Here is a 14,646-nt window from a genome sequence, read left to right as displayed (position 1 = left end):
AGGGTCTGTTTTGGGACCCGTACTGTTCAATATCTTCATCAATGATGTAGATATTGGGATAGAGAGTACGCTTATTAAGTTTGCAGATGATACCAAACTGGGTGGGGTTGCAACTTCTTTGGAGGATAGGGACATAATTCAAAATGACCTTAGCAAGTTAAAGAAATGGTCAGAGGTAAACAGGATGAAGTTTAATAAAGAGAAATGCAAAGTGCTCCACTTAGGAAGGAACAATCAGTTCCATACATGCAAGATGGGAAGCGACTGTCTAGGAAAGAGCATGGCAGAAAGGGATCTAGGGGCCGTAGTGGACCACAAGTTGAATGAGAGTCAACAGTGTGATGCTGTTGCAAAAAAAGCAAATATGATTCTAGGTTGTATCAACAGGTGTGTTGTAAGCAAAACTCGTGAAGTCATTCTGCCACTCTACTCTGCACTAGTTAGGCCTCAGCTGGAGTACTGTGTCCAGTTCTGGGCGCCACATTTCAAGAAAGATGTGGAGAAATTGGAAAGGGTACAGAGAAGAGCGACAAGAATGATTAAAGGTTTAGAGAACATGACCTATGAAGCCAGGCTTCATGAACTGGGCTTGTTTAGTTTGGAAAAAAGAAGATTAAGGGGGGACATGATAGCGGTTTTCAAATATCTAAAAGGGTGTCACAAGGAGGAAGGAGAAAATTTGTTCCTCTTGGTTTCTGAGGACAGGACAAGGAGTAATGGGCTTAAAGTGCAGCAAGGGAGGTTTAGATTGGACATTAGGAAAAAATTCCTAACTGTCAGGGTGGTCAAATATTGGAATAAATTGCCAAGGGAGGTGGTGGAATCTCCCTCTCTGGAGATATTTAAGAACAGGTTAGATAGACATCTGTCAGGGATGGTGTAGACGGAGCTTGGTCCTGCCTTGAGGGCGGCGGGCTGGACTCGATGACCTCTCGAGGTCCCTTCCAGTTCTATGATTCTATGATCATGCTTGAAAGCAAATGTCAAGTGCTTGTTATGGCCTAAAACAGAGCGAAAAGGAAGTTTCGGGGCAAGATAGTGAAATTCTCTTCTTTAGGGAGAGTTCTAGTAGGTATTGGAAGATAAAAAGCAAACACTCTTCAAGAAATATGATGTACTGTGGGTATTCCACAGGAAGAGGCTGAGATATACTGTCTGGAAAGAAAGGTTACAGATGAGACCAACCAATGTTCACTCTATTTAATGAATCAAATTCAGTCCATTGATATCAGTGGAGTTGCCCTCACTTACACAGGGGCTGAATCACTAAATTTTGTACACTATGCAGGTCCTAACTGACTAGAACTATATATGGAAGGAGTTGATATGTGAGGTGCCTGAAAGCCATAAGGATATTTTTATATACTTCCTAGGGGGAGGTCATTGTATAGTGCAAATAAAGCAGTTTCAAAGCAGGGAGAGTAAAAACACAGTAAGAGACTGATAGTGTGCATCAGCAGTGTCTGCCTGGCAGACTAGTGCAGAGTAGATTCACAGTCCATTTTGCTGCAAGTTAATCCTTTATCTAAAGAAGCCATAAGTTATTTCCTGGTCTGATTTTCTTGGTAGGACAATCACCTGTAAATTAACTCTACTTCTGTGGCCTCTTAAACTACAGCAGAGAAATAAAAAGGACATAAAGAATCGATAGGTCTGTATCTGGAAGAAGAGTAGACTTTTTTGTGTGCTTTACTAAGTGTCATTGTTTTGTAAATGGCTTTGCAAAGAGTTACAGTCTCTTCAGATAGCAATGAATCCCAGATTGTTGGGACTCAGCTGCACATCTCTGTCTGTAGAACCATTTGAACAGCCATGCAAGCACAGCTCCATGAATAGTCTTTCTAAAGCAGGCTTTGGTTAATGTGAAAATTAACATAAAAACTGAAAATGCAAAAGCAGTATTCCCTCATTTTACACTCAGTTCAGATAGGATTATTCAATTGAGTTAGTAAGGCACATGCTTCTCATCATATAGCAGCAAACAATAACAACAATCACCACTGAACTATATCCACCATAGACACACTTGGGAAATCTATCTAAGTCATCTTAACTAATATAAGAAACAGGGAAATAAGGAGATAGCAGCATTCAGAGTTAGTCAGAGTGTGGAAAAAGAACAAATAGTTCTATCAGGGTGCTTCAGCAATTTTACAACTTGAGAGGAAAACAGATCCAAAGTTCAAGTTCAAAGACTCCAATGCCTGCTGAAGTCAATGAGAGGCTTTTCAGTTTCTTCAATGAGCAGTTAATTAGGCCCAAACTGAGCTATATATAGTGTGGAAAAATATGCTCTGGGAGGACAAAAAACATGGCTCTAGCTGCAAGGCATCTGGAAACAACAGTAATTTGCTTACGGTAATGCACCCTTCACTGATGATAATAGTTTTATTATGCTAATCTGGAGCAAGACTGTGGATGTTCGTCCTTGAAAAATGATTTTGTGAATTGATTTTTTTTTAAATTATTTTCCTAATCAATGTATTCATCTGAGAATTTGAAAGATCTTTCAACTGCCATGACAGTGACATTTTAAAAAAATGATGGGAACATATCTGCAATGAATATATCAGTCCTAGTTTATTAATAGATTATAATCTCCTTCAGGTAGGGATTGCATCATTTGCTGTGCTCAGTGCATAGTGTGCCACTTGGCACCAGCATGAAGGATTCAGTTTAAATCAATAAAATCAAACTGAATTATGACTATAGAACCAATTTTACCCTTTTATTATACTGCTGCTACCTCACTGATTTCAATAGGGTTGAATATTAGGCAGATTTTAGTCCACAAAGCATAGGCGCCATTTCTGGAGGTAAGGGAGAGGGGCTACAACTGCATGTACCGGACACTGTTTGTTCTTCTTCCTTGTCCCCTCATGATCAGGGAGCGAAGGGCAAGTAGATAGCTTGTGTCACTTCTCCACTCCCTCCCCTCACCAGTTGCGAGAGAGAGGAATGCACGCAAGTTGTGTACTCTGCACTCACTCGCTGATCATAAGGGGCAGGGGAGGAGCAAGCAGTATCCTGATGCATGTGGCTGCAGCCCTCCTCCTAAAAAAGGCGCACTTGCCACAAAGCAACTCTTGTAACAACAGTCTTTGTAAAAAGATGACTTAGGCAAAAAATCCATAATTATCAGCCAATTCAGGACACAGCTCTTGTACATTTCAAAGGGAGAGGGCAGCGGGATAGTGAGAGCCTCTGCCTCCCCTGCTCCCTGCGGAGACGGTGCTGGGGGGAACTGGCTTGTAAGAGCTGACAGAGGCAGTAAGGGGGGGCATGAAGTGACTAGTCGAGTGACTACTCGAATATCCATAAGTTTATGCTTATTGGATAGTCGACTAGTCGCTTACATCCATAGTCTACACTAGGAGTTATTTCAAAATACCGCCCCCCCCATTTTGAAATAATGAGAGTATCCACACTATTAAGTTTGTTATTTCGAACCTGTACTCCTGTATTCCTGGGGGAATAATCTTATTTCAAAATAGTTATTTTGGGAGTTATTATTTCAAAATAAGTTATTTTGAAATAATTTCCTGGTGTAGACATACCCCATGGGCCTACAATGTATCAAGCATTTTTCTTGGGAGTAATGCAGTTGGGAGAAAAGGGACACGTTTTATGGTGGGAAAAATAGGACTGTGTTTAACTGCCATCCCCAGGGTGGGAAGACATCCCCCCCCCCCCCCCCGGCACCATATAGTACAAGCACACTAAAGCATCCTGAAGTGAGGTAAATAAGGAGAAGGATGAAAAAGGAAGGGGGAGGAAAAAAGCAACATATTAATAGAATTATGCAGACGTTCACCTGCTGTTGTCATGATCAAGACATGGAGAGGAGTGGCTGCAACAGAATAGATCATTTAGCATAAAAAAGAATGGATTAAGTGAAATATAAGAAGAAAACAGAAGAGGTTTTTTACTTAAAGATATAACTAAGTATATATATACTGTATATACACTCACACCTTGTAAATGAGGAGAGAATAAAAGGGAGCGTGGAAAATAAGCATAAACAAACATCATGGGTTACAACAACAGCAACATTAGAATGATTTGGGATGTCATCAGATCCTCTCCACGTGTGCCTTAATCCCAGCTCTGAATTGGTGTGTTCAGGTTAGTACTCACATACCTAAATTGGGATTTGGACTCCTAAATAATTATCTTAAACCAAAGTAAGATACTGTGGTCTTGTTCAGGTATTCATACTTGAAAATTGGACCCACATCATAACGTGTAACCCTGCATTTTTTTTCTTATTATTCTAACTATTTATGTTCCCGATAATACATTATATGGTCACTTTTCTGACATTTTCTTATTATGGATGACTCCAGCATTATTTCCTTCTTTTGAAATCAGCAGAACTTTGGCCATAAGGAAACACACCTGAATTTTTTTTAAAGCACCAGTATTTAGTAAAAGTATTCTGGTATCATTTAATTTTGTACATTTAGAAAGACTCTCAAGCTGCTACCTGCCAGGTCCTGTTTCACAACCATTTCTGGGAAATGAATATCACACTAGGAAAAACGATGTAAGGGATTCAAAATACAACACTTTTTATTTCATTTACCTTGTTAGCAATGATCCAATCTCCTTTTTTGAAGCTAGGCAGCTAAGAATAATAACTCTAATTATTTGTCAATTTCAGCTGCTGATTTTCTGTTGTGTTTCAGTCCCACTAATGGAAGTAATGATTTCTAGGAAGGTAAACTCATGAACACAACCGCACCTGTGTAGCTTTACTAGATACACATGCATATGGATTGTTTTTTTAATCAATCAGACTTCCGTTGTCATACTATTTAATATATATGTACATATTTATTGGTGTTCTATTTTCATACAGTCTATTTAATATATATGTACCTATATATTGGTGTTCTTCAAGAAGTGTTGCTCATGTTCCATTCAACATAGGTGTGTGAGGTAACCACATGCACTGGTGTCAGAAGATTTTCCCTTAGCAATTCCAGTAGGGGAACCGACTTAGGCTCCTCCTGGAGTGGCGCACACATGTCTCCCTTTACTTTCATTTCCTTCTTGCTAAAGAACTTCAACAGAGGAGAAGGAGGACGGGATGTTGAATGGACATGGGCAACACATCTCAAAGAAGACCAGTTACGGAAACAGGTAACTGTCTTTTCTTTTTTGAGTGCTTGTTCAGGTCCATACAATGTAGGGTCCAAGCAACATCTGTGGAGGTGGGAGGAGTTCACTGACAGCTCTTCCAAAGGCAGCATCCTCTTGAGCTTGTTGCATCAGGACACAGTGCATGGCAAAGGTGTGCCCAAAGGACCAAGTTGCAGCCTTACAAATGTCCACGATTGCAACACTGGCAAGAAAGGTCGCAGAGTACTGAGTGGGTCTTGGCACCCATCGGTTGTCGAATGCATGGGGTTACCCAATAGGCAATCCGTTGTGTGAATACTGGGAACCCCTTCATCCTCTCAGCATATGTAACAAAGAGCTCGGGTGACTTATAGAATCGTTTTGTTCTGTCAATGTGGAAAGCGAGGGCCCTGTGAACGTGCAGGGCGCGCAGATGCCCTGACCTATTTGGAAGGCTGAAAACACCTTTGAAGGAAGTTGAAGTATGGTCACAGGCAGAATTTGTCTTTAAAGAAGACAATGTACAGGGGCTCTGAAGTCAAGGCACGCAACTCTATAGACCCTCCTAGCCAACATAATTACCATCAGTAAGGCCACCTTCCAGGACAGATGCAGAAGGGAGCACACGACCATGGGATCGAAGGGTAGTCTAGTCAGCCTGGAGAGGACCAGATTAAGGTCCCATTGAGGACAGGAGGTTATATAAGAGGTAAGGGCCACTCAAGACCCCTCAGGAATCTGACCGTCATCTTGTGTGCCAGGAGGCCAACAGCGCCAGCAGAGCACTGCTCACCAATACGCTTGTACTCAGTGTCGAGTCCTAGTGTTTGCGCACTGGAGCTAATGCAGATTCCATTAGGAAAGCCTTGAGATGAATGGCCCCCTCCTTTTTGGTCCCAGGCTAAAAGATTTTCAAATGTAGTACTTATCACTAATACATGCCTCTCCTAAGTACTGCAAATAGTCAGTGGTGGTCACTCACTTGCATGGGCCCAGTTGCAACTGCAATACGACTTGAAGTCTGTGGAATGGGGCATGCCTCAACCTGAAGCTACGTCCCTATGGAACCTGCACAATCTAGGTAACTGGTAACAATAAACCATCTACATATTTTGTTAGTCTTTAAAATGCTACCAGACTATTCGTTATAAGAACATGAGAACATAAGAACGGCCGTACTGGGTCAGACCAAAGGTCCATCTAGCCCAGTATCCTGTCTACCGACAGTGGCCAGCACCAGGTGCCCCAGAGAGGGTTGACCAAAGACAATGATCAAGCGATTTGTCTCCTGCCATCCCTCTCCAGCCTCTGACAGAGGCCAAGGACACCATTTTATCCCCTGGCTAATAGCCTTTTATGGACCTAACCTCCATGAATTTATCCAGCTTCTCTTTAAACTCTATTATAGTCCTAGCCTTCACCGCCTCCTCTGGCAAGGAGTTCCACAGGTTGACAACACGCTGTGTGAAGAAGAACTTCCTTTTATTAGTTTTAAACCTGCTACCCATTAATTTCATTTGGTGTCCTCTAGTTCTTCTATTATGGGAACTAATAAATAACTTTTCTTTATCCGCCTTCTCCACACCACTCATGATTTTATAGACCTCTATCATATCCCCCCTCAGTCTCCTCTCTTCTAAACTGAAAAGTCCCAGTCTCTTTAGCCTCTCCTCATATGGGACCCGTTCCAACCCCTAATCATTAATCACTAATCATTAATCATTAATCGTTGTTTTTTAAGTTTGACTAACAATGGGAACTATTAATAGGGAAAAAAAGAGACCAACAACTAGAAAAGGCATGACAGCTAATGCTGAGGAGAGCAGGTTCCAAGCACCATCACTGACAGCAAGGAGGAACTGAGGGTGGAGAGGACCGGATGTATCCTGTACAGTGTGGCATGTGCCGCTATTCCAGCTCCCCTGTGGTTACTGCTACGGGAAAATCATCCAGCACGAGTGCATGTGAAGAGCCTACACACCAACACTGAATGGATATGAGCAAGCACTTGAAGAACTATTAAATACACATTTATAGTGAAAATTTCTGGTAGTCACATTATTCGGAAGAGTTAATGGAATCTGAAGTTGCTTGCATGTCACCAAAACACATACAAAGTAACAAATTTGCATATGTACTGTACCATTCAAACCATACAAGTTGCATTCAATGTTACAAACCACACCTGATAGATTTAAAAATATATAAGAATGTGCTATTGCCCAGCAATACCCAAAAACTTCAAATGGAAAGCGCTCTTCAAATTCAGTGTTTTACTTTCCAACCCAATGAAAACATTGTGCCCCTTCACAATGAGATTACAAAGTCAGTGTAAGATGTATGATGAAAACTGTTGAGAGAGATCTGGCCAAAACCTTTGTCTTCCATAACACATAGACAGGATAAAAAAAAAAAAAAGAATATTCTCTGGCATTTCCAATAAAGCAAAATATGAGGGTAATGTTCTATACTAAATTATTGCACACTACTGGGGAGTCAGCTTCCATAGGAGGAGGGAGTTTTCTTGTTTCCAGAATATCTAACCTTTCTTTTATTGTTCTTCGCTCATATCATTAATGAGCCTATAAAAAGACAGATAGGGTTAAAATACACACCCAACTGCCACAGCCTAAGTTGTGAGATGCTTTATATGGGCCAGCAGGGGAAAAAATCTTTTGCTCTTTAACTGATTCCCCGCACTCCTTTTCCTCTCCTTTTTTTGAGCTCTGAGCCTCTCATTTTGAGGAGAGCTGGCTAGACAGACTTGCTATACTGGCTACAATGTAAACTTATTGACTCCTGTGTACCATTCTACACCCTGCCTGCAGCTGGGGGTTTTTTAGGACTGTGTGGGCTGCCTTCCAATCACCTTTTCAGAATTCAGAAGCATTAGTCTGGGAAGTGAGACAGGTGGAATTATGGAGGGTGGGCTTTTTTGTGGGAGGGTGTTTTGGGGTTTTTTGTTTTTGTTTTCCTCACTGCAGCCCAGGGATGTGGTGGGTAGGCTAAGTTTTAAGATTCAGATCATCACAACTTGAAAGGTATCCAGTGAAAATGTTTGTCAATAGGGGTCCAATTTCCTGGTAAACTACAATGGGTCTCTTAGGATACATCTACACTTCAGTCTAAAGTTGAATTAATTGCATAGCTGAAGTTGAAGTACCTTAACTTGGCTTTCGATGCTGTCTGAACAGCAAGAAGTCGAAGGAAGAACACTCTTCCTTCTATTTCCCTTACTCTTTGTGAAATGAGGCTTATAGAAGTCAGATTGAGAAGCCTGTTATTTCAAAATTATTGCTGTATAGATGTGCACTCTGTTATTTCAAAATAGCATGAGTCATTTTGAAATAACACTGCAGTGTAGATATGCCCTTAACAAGAAGTTAACCTCTCTCTGCACCCCCTTAATCCTCATAAGAGAGGAGAGTGGTAACGTCCCAGCACTTGAAGCCATGTTAACAATATAGAAGGGAGGGAGGGGAAGGAGAATAGATTACAAAGGAGGAATAATCTGCATTGGACAAGGTTATAGCCTAGTCAAACCACATTTCCAGTGTTTTGTCTTTCTTCTTGTGGTATCTTGGAACAAAGCCTCAGGCTTTAAACAACCACAGTCAATGCTTACAAAACACCTTTACAATGTCAAACAAAAAGTTTTCTTTAGTGATTTAAACATAACTCTGTAGTATTTGAAAACTATATATTGTAGCATCATGATAGCTCACGAGAGTCTGATAATGACTTCAGGGTAGTGGGAAAATAATGTAAATGCTAAATGTATTTTTAATGTTCCAACAAAGTAACATGCAATAATTAAACAAACATTACTAGAGAAAAGTATAGTAGAGTTTCAAATTTACTTCATTTTTTAAACACTATGATTTAATCCAGTGTTTCCATTTAACATACAGAAGATAAGGTAATGCTTCTGATAAGTCAATGGAAGGTAAGAATACATTTTCACAGAACTTTTTTCAAGGGTTGATTCTGGTCGTAGAAGCATCTTTGAGTATTTTATTGGTATATTAACATTTTAAATTCAAAACCAGAATAGTAATACCAAACATTCCCTCTGTCTTTTGTTAAATATGATTATTTCCCTCATGATTTTATAGAAGCAGTTGCTTCTATTATTTGTAATTGCTTGAACCTGGAACTCAAACTTGGTCACATAAAATATCTAAGGAATCTATTATTAATCTTTAAATGAAAATGTGAAATGATCAAGCTACAGAGAATATGAAATCACTCTTATAAAAAATAAATAACTTATGACCTACAATCATTGGACAGTCCAAGTAGAGTGTAGTGAAAACTAATATACGCCCTCTGGAAAAAAGAACTGTACTTATTTGGCACCAATTAGTAGAGTTATTATTTTAAAATATAAACCTTGACACACACACTCTCCAGATACAAGTATTCAGAGTTACTTATTTTTTATCCCAAAATACAAATAAGCAAACAATCCCACAATTTTTTCCCCCATAAAGGATAACATTTATAAACACTGATTTGACCAGGCATGGTCACATTTCACCAAACTAGAGCTAAAAAGGAAACGATAACAACAAGTAATCCAGTTGTAGAGATAGCTGAAGGCAACTGGTCAGGAATGTGTAAACTAAAACATTCATAAGGCTGCTTGAACATTAACTGGAGAACATTCATTGATTAGCAATAAACATAACTTCATGTTGGCATCACACAACCACTATTCACTTTATTTATTAGAAAGATCATCTTCATTAGAAGAAACAGACTTTGAAGATTATGGTTGTAGCACTGGTGATTTTTTTTCACATCTTTCACTACATATTGCTGTTTTAGGGTATAATTTTTTATAATTGCAAAAAGCCCTTGCACAGTTTACTTAGCCTCCCTTCACTCACTCCCTTGCAATTTCATTCGGTCAAGGGAGATGCTGTGGGATCAAGGTTGCCCAGCTCCCACTGATGTCAAACGACGTCACAAATGGGGCTCATCATATGGCTGAACCAGGCCCTGGTTCTCCATTATTAAAGTAACTAAGAGAGGCATGATATGCTTTTTCTCTCCATTAAACCCAAGATTTTGGGGGGAGGGTATCAATAGTAATTGGTCAAAATCCCTCATATAAAGCCTGATTCAAAGCTTCTGAAGTCAATGAAAATTAATTCATTGGTCAATGGACCAGGCTCATATTCATATTCTTCTGACTGACTGAATTTGAATGGTTATAACAAGTTATTTTAAATACTAGGCTGCAATGAAGTAAAAACAAACTCCAAGTTAAGCATTAGCTGAAGCAGCTGGGACCTCAGTTATTTTCACTCTTTCTCTGTCACAGTACAAATCAGTGGATTAAGATACTCACCCTGAATGAATAGGGCTGGAAGAAAGAGCCACGTTGTCTAAGTTTTCAGTGCCCCAGCTTAAGCGATATGAATTCCTTTCGGCTTCCTTGGCCAGAGTTGATACCTGGGCATGCAAAAAAACCAAACAAGCCTTTAATTTGTATTTTCATATTTAAAAAGAAATGAGCCAAACAAACCATAAGTAAGAATTATTTTTGCATAGCAGGGCTGAAAATGATGAAAACTTTAAAAAAGGCAACAACTAAAAATAAGTAATAACAACATCAAAATATTACAAGCATCTTATTGAAATACCTTGTGCTTTTTCAAAGCAACCACAAATATTACTGGCCCCACTGAACAGGAATACTGGGAGTTACCAGATTGACAGCTCTTTAACTCACTTCACAGTTTCTTCAAAAATCCTCTCTGAATAGTGAACCAGCTCCACAGCTCATATAGATCAGTAAAACTCCTTTGATTTTATTTATAGCAACTGAATATTTGAGCCAGTGCCTATTAATGTTGCTCAAAAATCAGATACAATAGAAAGCATTATAAAGACACATTCTGAGATATATTCACACATTTCTGGCTAGTGCAAAATATAGTATTAAATAAGAAGCTAGTTAATTTAATAGTCATTTGAAATTAGACACATTCATGGTATAATTCACATGGCAGCACACATACATCACATAGTTAACAGCATCTATAGAGTGATTCCTTTTCATGTTTCCAAAACGGAATATTTAAAGTACATGCTTATTGTACAATTGATCAATGAGATAAAGGGAAAGCTCTTACCTGGTGGCTGGGTATTATGACCGTATCATCGATCATGGCACTGTCCCTCATGTAGGAGGCATGGCTCAACGTGTGGGACCTGTCTGAACTGAAGGATCGCAGGCTGGTAGGTAGGCAGGATGCCATGGCAATTTATCAGCAGTAGAGAAGGTATTGTGAAAATGGGATGGTTGACCAAGCAGAGGAGTGAAAAAAGCGTGCTATTAGCAAATATAATGCAACTTCCAGGGGGAGTATAAAATAGCCATGGGAAAAAATAAAATCTTGGGAGGGTCTCTATGTTATGCTAACTTTCTGATTCAGAACTGAACCAGTATTTTGCCTGACTTCTCTCATTTCATTCAAAGGAGAACCCAAGAGATTAAACTACGTCATGATCTATTTTATTTTCTATCCACCAATGCTTTATATGGAGATATACATATACATACATACATATCTCATAGAACTGGAAGGGACCTTGAGAGGTCATTGAGTCCAGTTCCCCGCCCTCATGGCAGGAGCAAGTACCATCCCTGACAGATTTGCCCCAGATCCCTAATTGGCCCCCTCAAGGATTAAATTCACAACCCTGGGTTTAGCAGGTCAATGCTCAAACCACTGAGCTATCCCTCCCCCTGTTAATATAACTTAACTTATATTTAAGTTAATTTAGGAACTTTAAATTAGCTAAGTGGCTTAATTGCATCCTTTATACTAAACAGGAATGTCTGCTGAGGCTCTTTAAGAAAATTATCTTCCCTGCACCATAATATAAGTGAACTGTCTAGGAAAAGAATAGATGCAAATATCTGACAAGAAGCTGGAATGAGTCCCTCTGACAGTATTCAGACTCATTTGGTTTTGCCCCCTGGAAGGTACACAGCAAGGTGACCTGTGGCCAGCCACATGCTTCCTGTGTAGAACTGAGTGCCTTCTGCATGCCTGCAGCATCTCTAAAACAGCAATCCAACATGTGAGCGCAGGTTCCTTTGCACGTACACACAACACTACAGAAACCAATTGCTGTAGCAATGGGAAGTACAAGGCAATAATGAGCTGCTTACAAGCACCAGGCTCAAAACTTAATTGCAATATCTGCTAGCTCAAAGCAAAATCTACAAAAGCAAAACAAAGATACCCAAGCACACAAGATATATCAAGCTAAGATGGGGTTTCTGCCACAGAGAATTATTATTTTTGCCCTTTAAATATTAAAATAAATAAATACACATTTTTTTCCCAAAAATAATCAACAACTCAGACCTCTTTATATGTTACAGGTAACCCTTTATACTTATGTAGGTGTACTTATTATTTTATGCAGCTGAGGACACATTATAAGTAAGTTTAGGAACTATTTACGTTCTAATGGATTACATGGCTACTGTCCAAAATAACATAGAAACATTAGAACTCTGGAGGTGCCAAACAGCATCAGACCAGAGAGCAACTGAACAAAGTAAACTTTCTGACAATGGCTAGTACCAAATGCTTCAGAGGAAACTGGAAGAAACCTCCTAATGGACAGTTTTGAAATAACATGATCATATGGGAAGGTTGATTAATTTACTCCTGGTAGTTTAGCAGTTAATTTTTTTCTCTCTCAATCAGAGCTTTACTCTAACTGTGGATGTCCTCATAAGAATTCAATATTTTTGTGGGTTTAAAATGGGATAATTATTTTTTGACTACCATTTTAAATATTAAGCATACATTTTATACATTAAATTGAAATACTATTGAACGTAAACCTATTTGAAGTCAGACACAAATATTGACCCAAGAGATCCAGTTCAATGCCAGTGTGTATAATTACATAATCCAATACATGGTATAATAGTTACATTAGAGATACATAAAGTTAAAAGAGCTATCAAAGCTCTTCCTTTGCCTTTCTACCATATTAAATGGACTGTACAAAATTGATCATAACAAAGATGTGACTATTATATGAATATCCACCTTGGAAAACTGCCCTAAAAATTAGTGCAGAAAACCTTCTCACCTACTCTAACCAGGATAATGATGGTGAAAAACCTACCAATATTTCACTTGTACATTAAGTACTACTCACCCCTGGTGAGTGGGCAAACCGAACTGAATAAGGATGATGTATGACTTTTTGTATATATTATATACTTCACAGATGAAATTCTGATTCCACTGAAAGCAGTGGCAATGGCAAAACACCACTGACTTCATTGGAGCTGGGATTTCACCTCATGCATTTTAGTCCATACATAATGTGCTTTAAATAAAAGCTTTGGTTGTAGGTCATTTTGAATACGTGTGCATTACTTTGGCAGATAGTTTGTAGTTTTACATTTTGCTTTCCATAACATTATTAATTCAATTAATCAGAAATTACATCAGAAATTACACATCAGTAGCAGACCCCATTTTTCACCGCTATCCTTTATTTGTGTTAAGGCTTGAAACATTCAGAGCAGATGTACAGTGCCATGCAGTGCTGCAAAGGGATTGCCATCCATGTCACAGGTCCTGCTGTTCAGCTAATGTAAGATTTCACCAGACCACTACTGAACAAAAGGAAACATGTACTGTACCAGGCTTTACTGCTGGTCTCCAAGGATATGTCTAGGCTGCAGCTTGGATCTAGCATCCCAGCCCGGGTAGACAGACTTCCTGCTAAAGGGCTTCAAACTAGCATGCTAAACAACATAAACATTGCCACTCAGGAGGCAGCTTGAGCACTCAAACTCTTCCAACCCATGTCTTAGCTTGGGAGGCTAATCTGAATCTCCCCTGGAGCTGCAATGCCTACTCTGTTTTTAAGGCATTTGTCCAAGCTCCACTTGTGTAAATCTCTCTACCTGGGCTGGGAGGCTCCTAGATACAGTGCAGACATACCCTGCAGGGTTTAGGTCCTCTATGTCCTATGGGTATGAGACATTACAACTTACAGCCACTATGGTTTGCCCACAACATGCCCAGTGAATGGTATATGTTCATAAATACATGCCCAGTACACTGAGGGTATGGACATTACCAAGAGACATGGTAGTTTTACAAAGGTGATGGAGGTATGTGATGAATCAGAAGTATTCCCCTTACATATTTGTTTTAAGACAAATACTGAAATGGCATTGCTCACTTTCTATGGGCTATATCAGTTAAATACATAAGGAACAACCTCATTGCTAAAGCATCTGGGGCTGAGTGGTGTATACTTATATACTAAGTGGTAAAAACCTAGATATCAGGGGGCTTATAGGAACCAGCACCTCACTATTAACAGGTAGTGGTGTTGAACAAAGCTGATTAAAAGATACATACACTAATAATTATTTTTGATAGGCTTTTAGGAATATTGTCACAAAGTTCCACTAAATAAAAGGCATACTCTAGGAAATCTATTAATCTGGACTGTCTCCAT

The 14,646-nt window shown here is 39.3% G+C and overlaps 1 protein-coding gene across 43 annotated transcripts in view; it reads right to left on the bottom strand.

The window, feature by feature from the left end:
* The window catches only part of ANK2 (ankyrin 2), a 602,743-nt gene that overhangs the window by 55,469 nt on the left and 532,628 nt on the right, over window positions 1–14,646 (bottom strand). For 25 of the 43 annotated variants that reach the window (XM_075929766.1, XM_075929759.1, XM_075929765.1 and 22 more), the window contains 3 exons: window positions 11,268–11,370; window positions 10,481–10,584; window positions 3,815–3,850 (listed from right to left, as the gene is read on the bottom strand). In XM_075929766.1, coding sequence (XP_075785881.1) covers window positions 3,815–3,850; window positions 10,481–10,584; window positions 11,268–11,370 — 243 coding nt within the window. The remainder of the gene's footprint in view (window positions 1–3,814; window positions 3,851–10,480; window positions 10,585–11,267; window positions 11,371–14,646) is intronic. The other 18 variants (XM_075929772.1, XM_075929789.1, XM_075929785.1 and 15 more) reach the window with 1 other exon arrangement.

The sequence above is a fragment of the Pelodiscus sinensis genome, chromosome 5 (genome assembly GCF_049634645.1).
Source record: "Pelodiscus sinensis isolate JC-2024 chromosome 5, ASM4963464v1, whole genome shotgun sequence".
In the NCBI taxonomy this organism is placed as follows: domain Eukaryota; kingdom Metazoa; phylum Chordata; order Testudines; family Trionychidae; genus Pelodiscus; species Pelodiscus sinensis.
Note: the sequence above shows the minus strand (reverse complement) of the source record. Positions and strands in the feature narration are given on the sequence as shown.